We start from the raw sequence: 13,448 nt of genomic DNA on the forward strand, positions 1-13,448 counted from the left end.
TTCTCACGTCTGCTTTAGAAATTGAGATCATCAGCATCATTGGAGAGTGTGAAGGTGTCTTCATGTTTTAATGGTCAGAGTGAGCATAAAAGGCATTAAGCTAATCTAGGAGTGAAGCTTTGCTGGCACCTATGTCGCTTAGATTGAGTTTGTAGAAGGTCATAGTATTACAGCCCTGTTACAACTGTCAAGCAACCTAGTGATTCAGTTTTGGTCCAGAATTGCCACTTTGCATGTGAGATGGCTTTCTGGAAATTCTAACTGGACCTCTTGTATTTTACTTGAACACCACTGATCTGGCCCTTAGCAGTTTGCAGATCACAAGGTTCATCCAGGGTTTCGGGCTGGGGAAGACTCTAAATGATCTGTGGGGATTCACTCGTCCAAAATTGTTGTTATGAAGTCGGTAATGAATGTAGTGTCAAATATATGTTCTGTTGAATGAGTGTGGAACGAAAGTCTGTGCTAGTGTTTTATCCACACAATCCAACTATTTTAATCTACTTTTCTTCCCATTCCCATAGAAAGCTACAGCACAAGTGTTGGATGATGGAATTAATACGGATGGTTGCCCACTGGGCAGCTTGAATGTAATGACCTGAATACTGTGTTCCCATGCTGTTGGTCTGAAACTGACTGTATAGGTCAGTGCAGATAGCTGCATCACAGGGAAAGATCCTTTAGTTATTGTTTTGAATTGCCTATAGTTGAGACACTGAGCTCAAGAGTCTGGAAGCTATGTTGCAGTTTTATAAACTATGGTTAGGCTGCATCTGGAGTATTGCAACCATTATAGGAAGGTTGGGTAGTATTCTCTGGAGTGGCAGAGACTGAGAGAAGTTAATAAAAGAACAAATAAATTATAGATGGAGTAGACATCTGATATCCTTATCCAGGGGCTGAAATGTCTAATACATTTGGGCATTCACTTGTGAGAGGAGGCAATTTAAAAGGAAATGTACAGAGGCAGTTTATTGAGGCTTTAAGCAACAGGCAATGGTAGTGTTTATATCTTACCTGATCACCTCTCAAACCAGGAGGACCTTGAGGTCCCATAGGTCCTTGTTCTCCCTAAAAAGATAAACAGTGCTCCATTGTAAAATACGTACATTGAAAACAAACAGAATTTTATACAGACATGTAAAAAGGAAAAAAATATATTTATTGAGATAACACTTTAAATTAGCATTCTGTGAATCAAGCATCCTGACTGCTGTAGATTCTTAAGAAAAATTTGCAGAGATTGACTTCCCTGTGTTGGATGACATTGGTGCTGTAATGAATTGCAATGAACAATGACAACAGACTGAGGCCAATCTATTGTGGTATTGCAGTAACTTGACTCATTGATTGCAACCATTCTTCTGCCTAAAAGGTGAACTTGAACATCAAGGATTTGCATGTACTCATAATGTTTACTGGCACAATTACTAACACTCTCCCCCCCCAAAAAAAAACCAAACATGGATTGTAAGTTATTAGAAGTTCACATCTTTATTCTATTTCAGATATTCTTACCAAAACTTCCTTAAATCTTTGATCAAAACTACTGATGGACATTTGTTTTCCCTCTCTGGCTTTTGCTAACCTGCAGTTAAGATGATTGATTAATATCCAACAAATACCTTTGTGCATGATACAAGACAAAATAAAGTCACAGGACAACTCGAGGTATTTCAGAGACAGGTGATGTATCAGCAGCTTATTGGAGTAATAGCATGTTATTAAATGGCTGTAGGAGTACCAAAAACTACAGTGATAGGGTTAAGCTTTCTGTGGTAAACATTCCATAGGGTTACCAACATCTTTGTGTGAAGAAAAAATTCTTTCTTGAATGTCTTATCCAGTATCTCAAGACACTGACCTCTGGTTCAAAATGCTCAGTATGGGAAACAACCTCCCTGCATCCAGAGAGGCACTATTAGAAGTTTATATGTTTCAGTGAGCTTTCTTATTCTAAACTCTAATGAATATATGCTCAGTCTTTTTACGTAGAACTGTTTAGTCCATTATTCTTATGTAATGATGAGAGTCCAGAGATCAGTTTGTCTGTTTGCTACTTTTTCATGTTACCCAACTTAACTTGAGCTTTTGTGTGAGTTAGATGAATCTTCTGCTTTACAAGTGATTTCTATGTTACAGCTGTTTGAGTTATGGAAATTTGCTTTTGCAATCAACACAAGAATCTCTATTATGGAATAAAATTTGCTGTAGTTGAATTTGACTGAGAAAAAAGTAGTCACAAATTGCGAAAGACACAGATTGTGTCTATATTTTTAAACTTGCATATCTTGATGCATGTGAAGTCAGAGTTTTTCCAATGAGATACATTCATTTAGCTATCCTTTTCTATTTATCAAATAAACAGGCTACAGGCCAAATCTCAAGCTAAAGTTCTGATAAACTTTTAACTTCGAATCAATTACTAATTGTCTTCTTTGATGGCCATTCTTTATTTTCCATCACTAGAGGTCCATCCTTCATTATAAAATTTGTTAGTTTGTATGATGTATCTGTTCATAATTTTGAAAATGGAATTTATAAGACAAATGCTAATGTATGATTACTTTATGCCTTGTAACATGAAGGAAAATAATTAACACTCTAAGTGAAATAGAGCAGATGGAATGAGGCCAAATTCTGAAAAGGCTATGATGTCTCATGTGTGATATAAAATATATCTTTAATTAAATTAAAGAGAACTCAAGTTTTTTTTTGATTGAACACTTACATCCTTTCCAGGTATACCTGCTGGACCTGGTGGCCCAGCCATCCCAGTTTCCCCCTGCCAGAAAAGAAAATGACTTTTAAAGGACTTCATCACCACGATATAATTTCTGAACTTAGGATGACAGCATTTTGGCTCAGGAAGATTTATTTTTTTATCTGGACAGAAGGTCTTTTCACATCTTGACGCAAAACAGGCTCTACATCAAAATATTAGAATCAATGACAATTAATAACAAAAAGAAATTGCTTGAACTGATTTGGTATTTAATATATTTTCCAAGGACTCCTAACAGTGGAGGAAAGGGTCTTTTCCAAGTAAAGAAGGTCAAAGTCTTGTTTAAGTCTATACGCTTAGGCTAAGCACTACACATTGGAACAATGCCAGAAAGCCAGTACAAGGAAAAAATCATTTTAAGTATTCATAGTGCACTTTCTCGCCTGCTTCCCCATTGCAAATGGATATTTACTGTTGTTATCACATTTAATACAACTGGCATGCCATGCTTCCCTCCATCAGATTTCTTATTCGTTTATTTGGAAAACTGTATTAGATCAGGCACTTTATTTGTTCACAAATCAAGGCAGAATTTCTTTTTTAAAAATTATTATTTCAGTGTTATACATGATTGCCTTAATATTGAAACTCATGAAATTTCAATGATAGTTGCCAAACATATAACTTCCTATGCACATTTATTCCTTTAAATTTGTTTACTATACACCAAGCCATTTTTAAAAAAAGGGTCCTTAAACACTAATTCCTTTAACTCAGGTGTTGCTTTTTCTCCTGAGTACCTCCATTGCTTTCTGTTTGTAGGTCAGATTTCCATCATTTGCTGTATGATGAACTTAGCAAAATGTTTTAATTAATTGTTATTCTTCCCATAATTTTAGACCTCAGTAGCCTGAGGAATGCTATAAACCAAGTTAAATCATATTTAATCTTTTCTGGATGAGCAAGACCATGAATGTTGGGTAGAATTTACTTTCCAGGAATACTAACTCCATCTAAAGTACATTGGCTGTTCTGACTGTGATACAGGTCTTTTTTATATCAGTAATATGCACAGTTTTTCCTGATTCTCAGTATTTCAACCTTCAGGTTTTATATTTCCAGTACTTACTCTCGGACCAATTGAACCGTCTGCACCCCTTTGGCCTTTAAAACCCTGTGTAAAAGAAGTTAGAAGTAATGGGTTAGATAATTATTTGTGACAGTATGAACTTGCACTTCAAACTAAGGCTTCTTAAAAATGTAATCGTCTTCTCTGTGACACACTAAGAGTGGTCTCTAAGATCCTTTTGGTATTTCATATGCTTAGAGTTTTTATATTTAAGGAGGCAGCAAATATGATTGAGTTCAGTCATCATCCAGCCCCTGTATTTCAGAGTGTACTTGGATTGCTGAAGGAGAAAGACTCAGTTGTGGGCTGGAGGTGGGGAGGGTGGCGCAGTAATGCAGCAGTCAGCATAACACTTTATAGTGCCAGTAACTGAGGTTCAATTCCTGCTGCTGTCTGTTTACATGTTCACCCACCTCCCAACCCCCTCCCCGCACCCCACCCCCAACCCCTGTCCATGACCATACAGATTTCCTCCAGGTGCTCCGGTGTCCTCCCATGTTCAAAAAAGATATACGGGTTAAGATTAGTAAATTGTGAGCATGGTATGTTGGCTCCAGTGGCACAGTGACACCTGCGGGCTGCCCCAGCACATAGTCAGACTGATCTGCGTATTGACACAAACAGCATTTTTCACTGTATGTTTTGATGTTCATGTGACAAATAAAGCTAATCATTTTACCTTATTTTGAAACTGGAATACTCTTTAAATGCATGTGCCTGGTCAAATTAAAGCAAAATATCTTAAATAAATTCAGCTGAGACCTCAATATAAACAATTAGGACCTTGGATCCCATACACTGTAAGCATAGGAGTTAATATTAACCATCTAGTACTTACTGGGATTCCGCGGAGTCCATTCCTGCCAGGAGGTCCAGGGATACCTGGCCTCCCCTAAAACATTAAAGCAGAGACTGTTGACTAACGTGTTTCCATGACAAAAAATGTTTTAAAACATTCCTTGTTGAAATTAACATTACATAAAACAATGTTTAATGCCAAGCATATACAATTTCTATTTCTGAATTTTTGAAAGGATGTTACCCACGATCTGAACTTTTTTATGATAGATGGTATATACAATGCTTTATTTCCCCATTGGGAAGACTGGAATTTTACATTTGTAATTTGGGCCTGAATGTTGTGAGATAAAAATCGTAGCTTCTTACCAGTTCTCCTGCAGGTCCAGGTTTACCATCTTTTCCATTTTTTCCTGGAAGTCCCTGAATATCATGAAAAGAACAATCTTTATTTCTGTCTAGAGCAGTTTCCAAAGTATTCCAAATCTTCAGAAGATGTTTGATAAAGTGCCACTCATGAGGCTGCTTAACAAGATGAAATCATGTTGCATTACAGGAAAGATACTGGCATGGATAATGAAATGGCTGACAGGCAGGAGGCAGTAAGTGGGAATAAAAGGGGCCTTTTCCAGTTGGTTGCCAGTGACTAGTAGTGTTCCCCAGGGGTTTGTATTGGGACCGCTGCTTTTCACATTGTTTTTCAATGATTTAGATAATGAAATTGTTCACATTGTGACAAAGTTTGTGGATGATATGAAGATAGGAGAAGGGGTAGGTAGTGCTGAGGAAGCAACACAATTACAGCAGGATTTAGACAAATTAGAAGAACGGGCATAAAAGTGGCAGATGGAATAGAGTGTTGGGAAATGTACGATAACGCATTTTGGTAAAAGGAACAATAGTGCGGACTATTATCTAAATGGGGAGAAAATTCAAACATCAGAGGTGTAGAGGGATTTAGGAGTCTTCATGCAAGACTCTCAAAAGGCTAATTTACAGGTTGAGTCTCTATTAAAGAAAGCAAATGCAATGTTGGCATTCATTTCAAGGGAGAATAGAATACAAAAGCAAGGAGGTCATGTTGATTCTTTATAAGACACTCATTATGCCACATTTGGAGTATTGTCAACAGTTTTGGGTCCCGTATCTCAGAAAGAATGTGTTGTCATTGGAGAGAATCTGACAAAGGTCACGAGGATGATTCCAGGAACAAATGGATTAACATATGAGGAAATTTTGAAGGCTTTGCGCCTCACTAGAATTTAGAAAAAAATGGAGGGGGGGGTGGAATTTCATTGAAACTTATTGAATGTTGAAAGAACAAGACAGAGTGGATGATGAGAGGATGTTCCCTATGGTAGTGGTATCCAGAACTAGAGGGCGTAGCCTCAAAATTGAGGGGCAACCATTTAGAACAGAAATAAGGGAGCATTTTTTTTAGCCAGAGAGTAGTAAATCTGTGGAATGCTCAGCACAGACTGCAGTAGAGGCCAAGTCCATGGGTATATTTAAGGTAGAAGTTGATTGTTTCTTGATCGGTCAGGGCATCAAAAGATATGGTGAGAAGGCAGGTGTAGGGGCTTGAGTGAGATCTGGGATCAGCCATGGCCTAATTCTTCTTCTGTATCTTATGGTCTTATCCTGAATAACCCGAGTGTACTAATTCCTTATTGGGTATCACTGCATAAGAGTTCACTATAAAGAAATTGCACAAGGATTTTATTCCACACACCGGGCCTCACAAAGTCAGTAGAGTTTGTCAGAGATGAATGGGGAAACAAGGCTCATCTCGGAGGAGATGAATGGAAAGCTCTGTAGTAGGAAACAGAAGAGTTGCTGCTGAGAATGGAGTCAAATAGAGGGGAGTTTTAGCAAGGTGGTTAAATTTAAGCAAAAACTACTTTAAAGCAGTCCATTGTGAGTGAGGACAACTTCCCTTCCCTGAAGGTTCTAAGTGGCTCACAAGGCCAATGTGCAGTTACTAACTCTGTCGCGGGTGGATCAGGGTATGCTTGATGGGATGAGCAGGTAAGTAGTATCGAAGGTGCTAACCTCATCCTGCTCTTCACTGGGATTTCATGTAAATCTGATGAAGGGCCCGAGGTACCATCTCAAGTACCCCTTCTCCACTTTAATCAGCCACACATCGGTGATTCCGATGTTAGAGGGGAAGTTACATTTTTTACAAGGATGTGTTGTGAACATCTTTGAACAAAGAGTGTGGCAGAATGGAGAAACCTCAGTCCTTGCATATAAACAGGTACCCAGCTCTTGCATCTTGTGTGCACCAGAGCAAACTGATCGCATCACTGTGGTACAAGAAGCTTGTCAGGTTGTGAGAGAAAAGGAATGCAGTGGGATGGTATAGTTAGGTGAATACACACACTAATATACACTTGGTGGCCACTTTATGAATCACAGGAATGGAACCTAGAATCAGAATCACTGGCATGTGACATGAAATTTGTGAGCAGTTTGGTTTTCTGCTCAGTAGCCCATTCGCTTCGACGTTCGATATGTTGTGCATTCAGGGATCCTTTTCTGCACCCCATGGTTGTAATGCATGGTATTTAATGTCAGCTTGAACCAGTCTAACTATTTTCCTCTGACCTCTCCCATTAACAAGGTTTCTCCAAACACAGAACTGCTGCTCACTGGATATTAATAGAATCATCCCAGCATTCCCTTTAACCCAAACATGTCCTTACTTAAGTAATGCCACCAAATATGTACACAGCATCACACACAAAATGGAGGAGGCCATGGATGGACATATTGGAATGGGAATGGGAAGTGGAATTAAAATGGGTGACCACTGGGAGATTCCGCTTGTTCTGGCAGACGGAGTGTAGAAACCTGGCAGTGGTCTTCCAATCTACATTGGGTGTCACAGGAGGCCACACTTAGGTTGGAGGAACAACACCTTATATTCCGTCTGGGTAGCCTCCAACCTGATGGCATGAATGTCAATTGCACAACCTTCCAGTAGTACCTTCCAGACACCCCGCCGATTTCACCATTTCTCATCCACTTTTCTCTCTCTCACCCTACCTCCTTGCCTGCCCTTTGCCTCCCGCTGGTGCTCTCCCATGGCCTTCTGTCGCTTTCACTAAGCAACTTCCCAGCACTTTACTTCATCCCTCCCCCTCCAGGTTTCACCTACCACTTGGTGTTTCTCTCTCCCTTCTCCCCACCCTTTAAATCTACTCAGCTTTTTTTCCTCCAGTCCTGCCAAAGAATTTCAGACCGAAACGTCAACTGTACTCTTTTTCATAGATGCTGCCTGGCCTGCTGAGTTCCTCCAGCATTTTGTGTGTGTTGCTCAGATTTCCAGCATCTGCAGATCTTCTCGTTTGTGTACACAGCATTCCATCTTAAGGACACAATGGAATGCCTTCGGATATCATAGTTCAATATCAACCTGCTGTTCTGGAAGATATTTTCTTGAAGTTCCACTAGTATTGGAAAAATATCAGAATCAGGTTAAATATCACCAGCATATGTTTTGAAAATTGTTGAGTATTGGTACTTTCTCAGAGTTGTTTCCGCTTGTCCATCATAACACTACCAGAAATATAATTGAAATACCGTATAAATGGATTTCTTTGAAACATGGTGAAAATTATATTGTAATAGTGTGAAATCCTTGTCCTTTATGTGCTAATCAGCAATTCTAATTTTTTATATATGTAACGTTGGAATGAATCAAAATAGAATGTAGAACTAGATTACTTACAGGTGGTCCTATCAATCCTGGGGGACCTTGGATTCCTGGAGCACCATCTTTTCCCTGAAAATATTCATAGATTTGACTATTATCAATATATTTTGTCAGCAGTTGGTCAATACATTGTGTTTGGTTGCATTCTCCTCTTGAGACCAGTATTTCAAATAGGATAAACACAGTTTTTAAAGTTTCCAGAAATGTACTGAACGACCAGCACGGCATGAATGGCTATACACACAAAATGCTGGAGGAACACAGCAGGTCAGGAGCATCTACTGAGGGAATAAATGATCAATGCTTTGGGCAAGGCCATTCATCAGGACTCTGCTGAGGGTTCCTTTAGTATTTTGAGTGTATATCTCAAAATTTACAGCATCTGCATTTTAGCCTAGGAATCTGCCCATGATTTGGAGCCATTTAAATCCTCTTTACTACAGTAACTATTTCAAGTATAAATTGTCGTCAGTGACATGGTAGTGAACACTTACAATGTAGTTCACCGGAGCATAACTGTCATTATTTTGGCTTCATTCATGCAGGTGATTACACCATTAATATGCACCAAACTGATTGCTGCCCTACTGCCAAAAACTGAAGCAATATTTAATTCCAGCAAACAAAATGACGCTACGGGTCAGTTTGTTGATATGAATTAAAGGGCCTGACCTGGGATAGTGATGTGTCTGATTACCTGAGTTTTTTCTAAATTGCATATTTTGCTCTTCATTGCTGGGTGTTATAGTATTTACTGCAGCTTGGCACATCAGAAACTCGTTGTATTCTCTACAGAGCGATGAGCCAATCCCTGACAGTTGCGTGAGTGTACTTACAGCACTGGATTCAAACTACACCATGATTTCTGGGCAAGGGTTCGGCAGTCACATTCCCCTCTCTGCTGCATTGTGTCTCATTTTGATGACAACCTTTTCTTTAGCTCCCTGGGGTGCCATGGAGATGGCTAGTGAGAGTCCTACTCCCTTTTTTCATGTTTGAGCCATGATAGTTGTAATAATTTGCTGGCTTGCTCACCAGCCAGGGCAGAGGTTAGGAAAATCAATCCCACTTGCTGATGCAAAGCTGAAGCACTGCTAAAGTAGTAGGCCAACTCCATGAAAATCAATCCCAAAAACCTCTCTGATTGTGAGGCACCATTAAAGTCCTTTCAGTGTAACACCTGATGCTCTATTAAACTTCAAGGAGTATGCAAAGGCTTATCTTAAACTTCCCCAAAACTGGTGCCCCCTTCACTCCATTACAATGTTCTAACGGCCCTTACAATAATTAGTGATGGTGTTACTCCATCTCTAATAGAAGCTGTGAAGAACAATATTAAATTGTAAGCTCTGTGGTTATTATCCCAGTTCCTCAAATGCTGTGCTCTTTCCTTATAGCTGACCTCCTTCTGACGCTGGGATTTCCAAATGAACAGATGGAAGTCAGAGGCATTTTTATTTTGATGACCTAATGAAAAAAAAAGAGCTGGCACTGATGTCTAATCAATTGAAACAGTTGGGTCAGAAGCAGAAGCTCCAAAACTTAAATCTGTGCAGTCAGGAGCAAGCTGATAACTCCAGGCCTGTAAAGAATGTTCAGAATTTCTAAAAATTATCTTGTGAAACCCTCCATTTGATGAGTATAAATCACTGTCTAGAACTTGGCAAGATGAATCTGGGGGGGAAGGAGATAAACTAGTTGCTCTGAACTAAAGTCTGGCAATAAAAAGGGAACAACTTCTTGTTGCATCTCTCCGTAGATCAATTGACACAATCTGCCAACATTCCACCCAGGATGTACAAACAAGTTAATTAGAAAGAGGTTTATCCAGTATCTATCTAGATAATACTTAAATGCTTTGAGAGTACCTGTCTCTAATTCTCGTTCAAGCAGTGTGTTATAACCATTGCTGGGTGGGTAAAAAACTTCTTCCTTAGGTCTCTTTAAACCTCTGACCAATCACCCTAACATTATGTTCTTCAGTTTTAGATGCTTCTATTCTGGAAAAAAGTTCCCTACTACTTATGTCCCATCTACCTGTGGAAAAAAATATCAATCTGGACAGGTGAACTTTGAGTATTCCCCACGATGTATACTTACTTCAATTTTACCAGCACTTCTAATGTCACATTTGGTCAAACACAATCAGAGTGTACATGGGTCAGTCACTGCTGCTTCACCTCTGGAATTCAACACTTGGGCCATATTTGGTCTTCAACTTTAATGAGGTCTGGAGCAAAGTTATCATGGGAACATCGTCAATGGGTTTGTTTCTAGAAATTAGCCTTTCTCGAAAGCAAAGCAATTGGAATGGCTGGTTGATTGTGGCATTCATACTGATAGATGACAATTTACCAACCCCTGAATAGAATGAAACTGTAATATGATCAACAGCATTGCACCATCCTTCAAAGACATAAGAATTTTATTTGGACCAGCGTATAATGCATAATATTTCTTCTAAACTTCCTTTCATATATTATTCTGAATCTTAAGTTTACCTTCTCTCCTCGTTGACCTGGTGCACCAGGAGATCCAGGAATACCGTCAGCTCCCTGAAAGGAATATAACAATTTAGCTTAGTTTGTGCCTCCGATACCATTTCCAAAATGGACTGGTTGCTAAATCAAATAGATGTATTTGTGTAGTCCCATTATGATAATGCTTGGCAAGCACTGACATTCGATTTTCAGAAAGAATGGACTAATCCAGGCAAATGACAAATCACAAAAGATGTACAGTAAGCTATATATATTATAGACCCCCAGGTTATGGCAGGGTTCTGTTCTTGTGAGCTGCTCGCAACCCGAATGGTTCACTGGTTGGAAAGATGGTCTTCAACTGAGTTTGCAGACAGCAGATGATGTTGCAGCCCTTCAACAGCTGAAAAATCCATACCAGCAAGCTCTCAAATGCTCATGCCCATGTATGACTGCATGTAAATTGGGTGTTGGTAAGTTTGCAGGAGCCTATAAAATGTCAAACAACTGTATGTCAACTAATAAGGTTGTCAAGAACACATAAGTATGTTGGTTCAGATGAAAGTCATTTGGCTCCTGATATCTGAAGTGGTCTGATATCTTCACTTTGGCAATTCTGTCAATTGTGCCTTCATTAAACCCAAATAACTTCTAATAAGCATTCTCTCTTTTTATTTATTACCAGCATTTATAGATTTTGACTTCATTAATGCTCTGACATGTTTTTCCAAATGATGCTGATCACCTTGGCAATATTGCTGTTACTCTCTTGTACTTTGCAAGTTGCATTAATCTCTTCCAATAGTTTTGAGTTAATTTTTTATCACTGCAGTACCACTTTGCATTTTGATATTCTTTAAGTTTGTTGATACTTTAGAGAAGCTTAATAGATGTGGGTTGCTTGTAGAGCACTGACCAACTTCAAAACCTTTTGATCCACCCCCTTACAACAGAATGAACCAATCTTCACAAATAGTGCAATCAAGTTTGGTAATTAATACCCACTTCCTCAAAACCACATCCTCTAATGGATAAAAGGTAAGAACTTTGTACAGGAAATCAAACTCAAGACTAGGCAATTGAGAAGATGCTTGATTTAATTTCTTTGATTAAATTTAATTGATCACTGAGAGAAATTGAGTTATTTTCTGCAACAAAAAATTATTGTACATAAACATCATGCACAAAGTTAGACTTACAGCTTGGCCTAGATCACCAGGTGGTCCAGGGTACCCTGGTAATCCCGGATTACCCTAAGAAAAGCAAGCAAAATATTTTAGCAAAAAAATCAAAAGATATGATAACCTTCAAGTTTAGCCCCCTTGACAAAGTATATAACAGTGGTTGCATATTCTATGACATTTCCTAAATCCAATTCCACTGAATAGAGCAGGTCCAATCCTATTTAGATTATTTAAGTAATTTACATGATTTCAATTTTCACATGATTCCAGGACTTCCATGATAATAACTTGCCTCTTACCCCCAAGCTCGTCAACCTTGGCTGACCTTCCACCAGCCACCCAAATCCTAGCCTGTGTATCATTAATTTCTCAGTCAGAACCATGCAAGTACCTAACATCTATCTGATCATAAACCTGCAGAACACCACTCCGAGCAACAATTACAAGACTCCTAACTAGGCAAACACTGATCCCCAACCCCAGTCATGTTCCCATCCTTCTCCTTTGCATAATCCACACTTGGTCCTCATGTGCTTTTGAATTCATTAGCTGACTTCCATGTTTAATATGTTTGTACTGGGGTTAACCACATTCATTCAATATCCCTCAGAATGTATGCAATTAATCTGTTGTTACTGTGTTTCGCTGATGTTGAGATGGACTTTTAAATGATTACCTGCTTATATTCCACTCTCACCGAAGTGATAGTGAAATAATAGTTAAAAATGCATCATGTTAAGAAGCACAAATCAATTCCTCCATTTAATCTGACTCCCTGATATTTACCTTTTACAACCTTTCAAATCAAATACCTCTCTAAGTCCAATATCATTTACATCCCTCTGAAGTGGTAATATTACCATATCTTTATGGGCAGTGCAAAGCAGGTTGAACGGCAGACCTGAATGATGTTATAGTGAAATAATATTGGCCATGGGATCACAAAGGAAAATAATCATGCTCTTGGTTATGCCAATGACTGTTTTAGCTGTAAAAGGAAGAAGTTTATATTACTTTGGACAAGAATTGAAAGATGAAAAATAGAGATTTATTCCTAACTGGCTATTGTAAACACGATATATAATATAATATAAACACATCAAGCTACATGTCTGAAGTTCATAATTTTTAGAGACAATCTACAAAGTGGTGCTGTAACAACATACGGGACCTTTACCAAATGGAAGTGAAACACTCAGAACTGTTTTATCATTGAAGGCAAATCACATTACCTGTTCTCCCTTTTCACCAGATGAACCAGGCAAACCACGTTCTCCTTTGCTACCCTAATAGATTGATGCAGAAGAATAACAGAGCGTTAGATGCTGAGTGGTCAGGGCATTGAGGGATTAGGTGAGAGGGCAGGTGGATGCAGTTGAATGTAATCCAGGATCAGCCATATTGAAATAGC

At 38.8% G+C, this 13,448-nt stretch overlaps 1 protein-coding gene across 1 annotated transcript in view; it reads right to left on the reverse strand.

Annotated features, from left to right (window-relative positions):
• col22a1 (collagen, type XXII, alpha 1) overlaps positions 1 to 13,448 on the reverse strand; it is a 256,846-nt gene that overhangs the window by 25,307 nt on the left and 218,091 nt on the right. Inside the window, exons 47-55 of the mRNA XM_059988289.1 lie at positions 13,270 to 13,323; positions 12,053 to 12,106; positions 10,875 to 10,928; positions 8,389 to 8,442; positions 5,022 to 5,075; positions 4,693 to 4,746; positions 3,855 to 3,899; positions 2,732 to 2,785; positions 1,018 to 1,071 (exon numbers count right to left, since the gene is read on the reverse strand). Of these exons, the coding sequence (XP_059844272.1) occupies positions 1,018 to 1,071; positions 2,732 to 2,785; positions 3,855 to 3,899; positions 4,693 to 4,746; positions 5,022 to 5,075; positions 8,389 to 8,442; positions 10,875 to 10,928; positions 12,053 to 12,106; positions 13,270 to 13,323 (477 nt within the window). The remainder of the gene's footprint in view (positions 1 to 1,017; positions 1,072 to 2,731; positions 2,786 to 3,854; positions 3,900 to 4,692; positions 4,747 to 5,021; positions 5,076 to 8,388; positions 8,443 to 10,874; positions 10,929 to 12,052; positions 12,107 to 13,269; positions 13,324 to 13,448) is intronic.

Source organism: Hypanus sabinus, chromosome 1 (assembly GCF_030144855.1).
Source record: "Hypanus sabinus isolate sHypSab1 chromosome 1, sHypSab1.hap1, whole genome shotgun sequence".
Taxonomy (NCBI): Eukaryota; Metazoa; Chordata; class Chondrichthyes; order Myliobatiformes; family Dasyatidae; genus Hypanus; species Hypanus sabinus.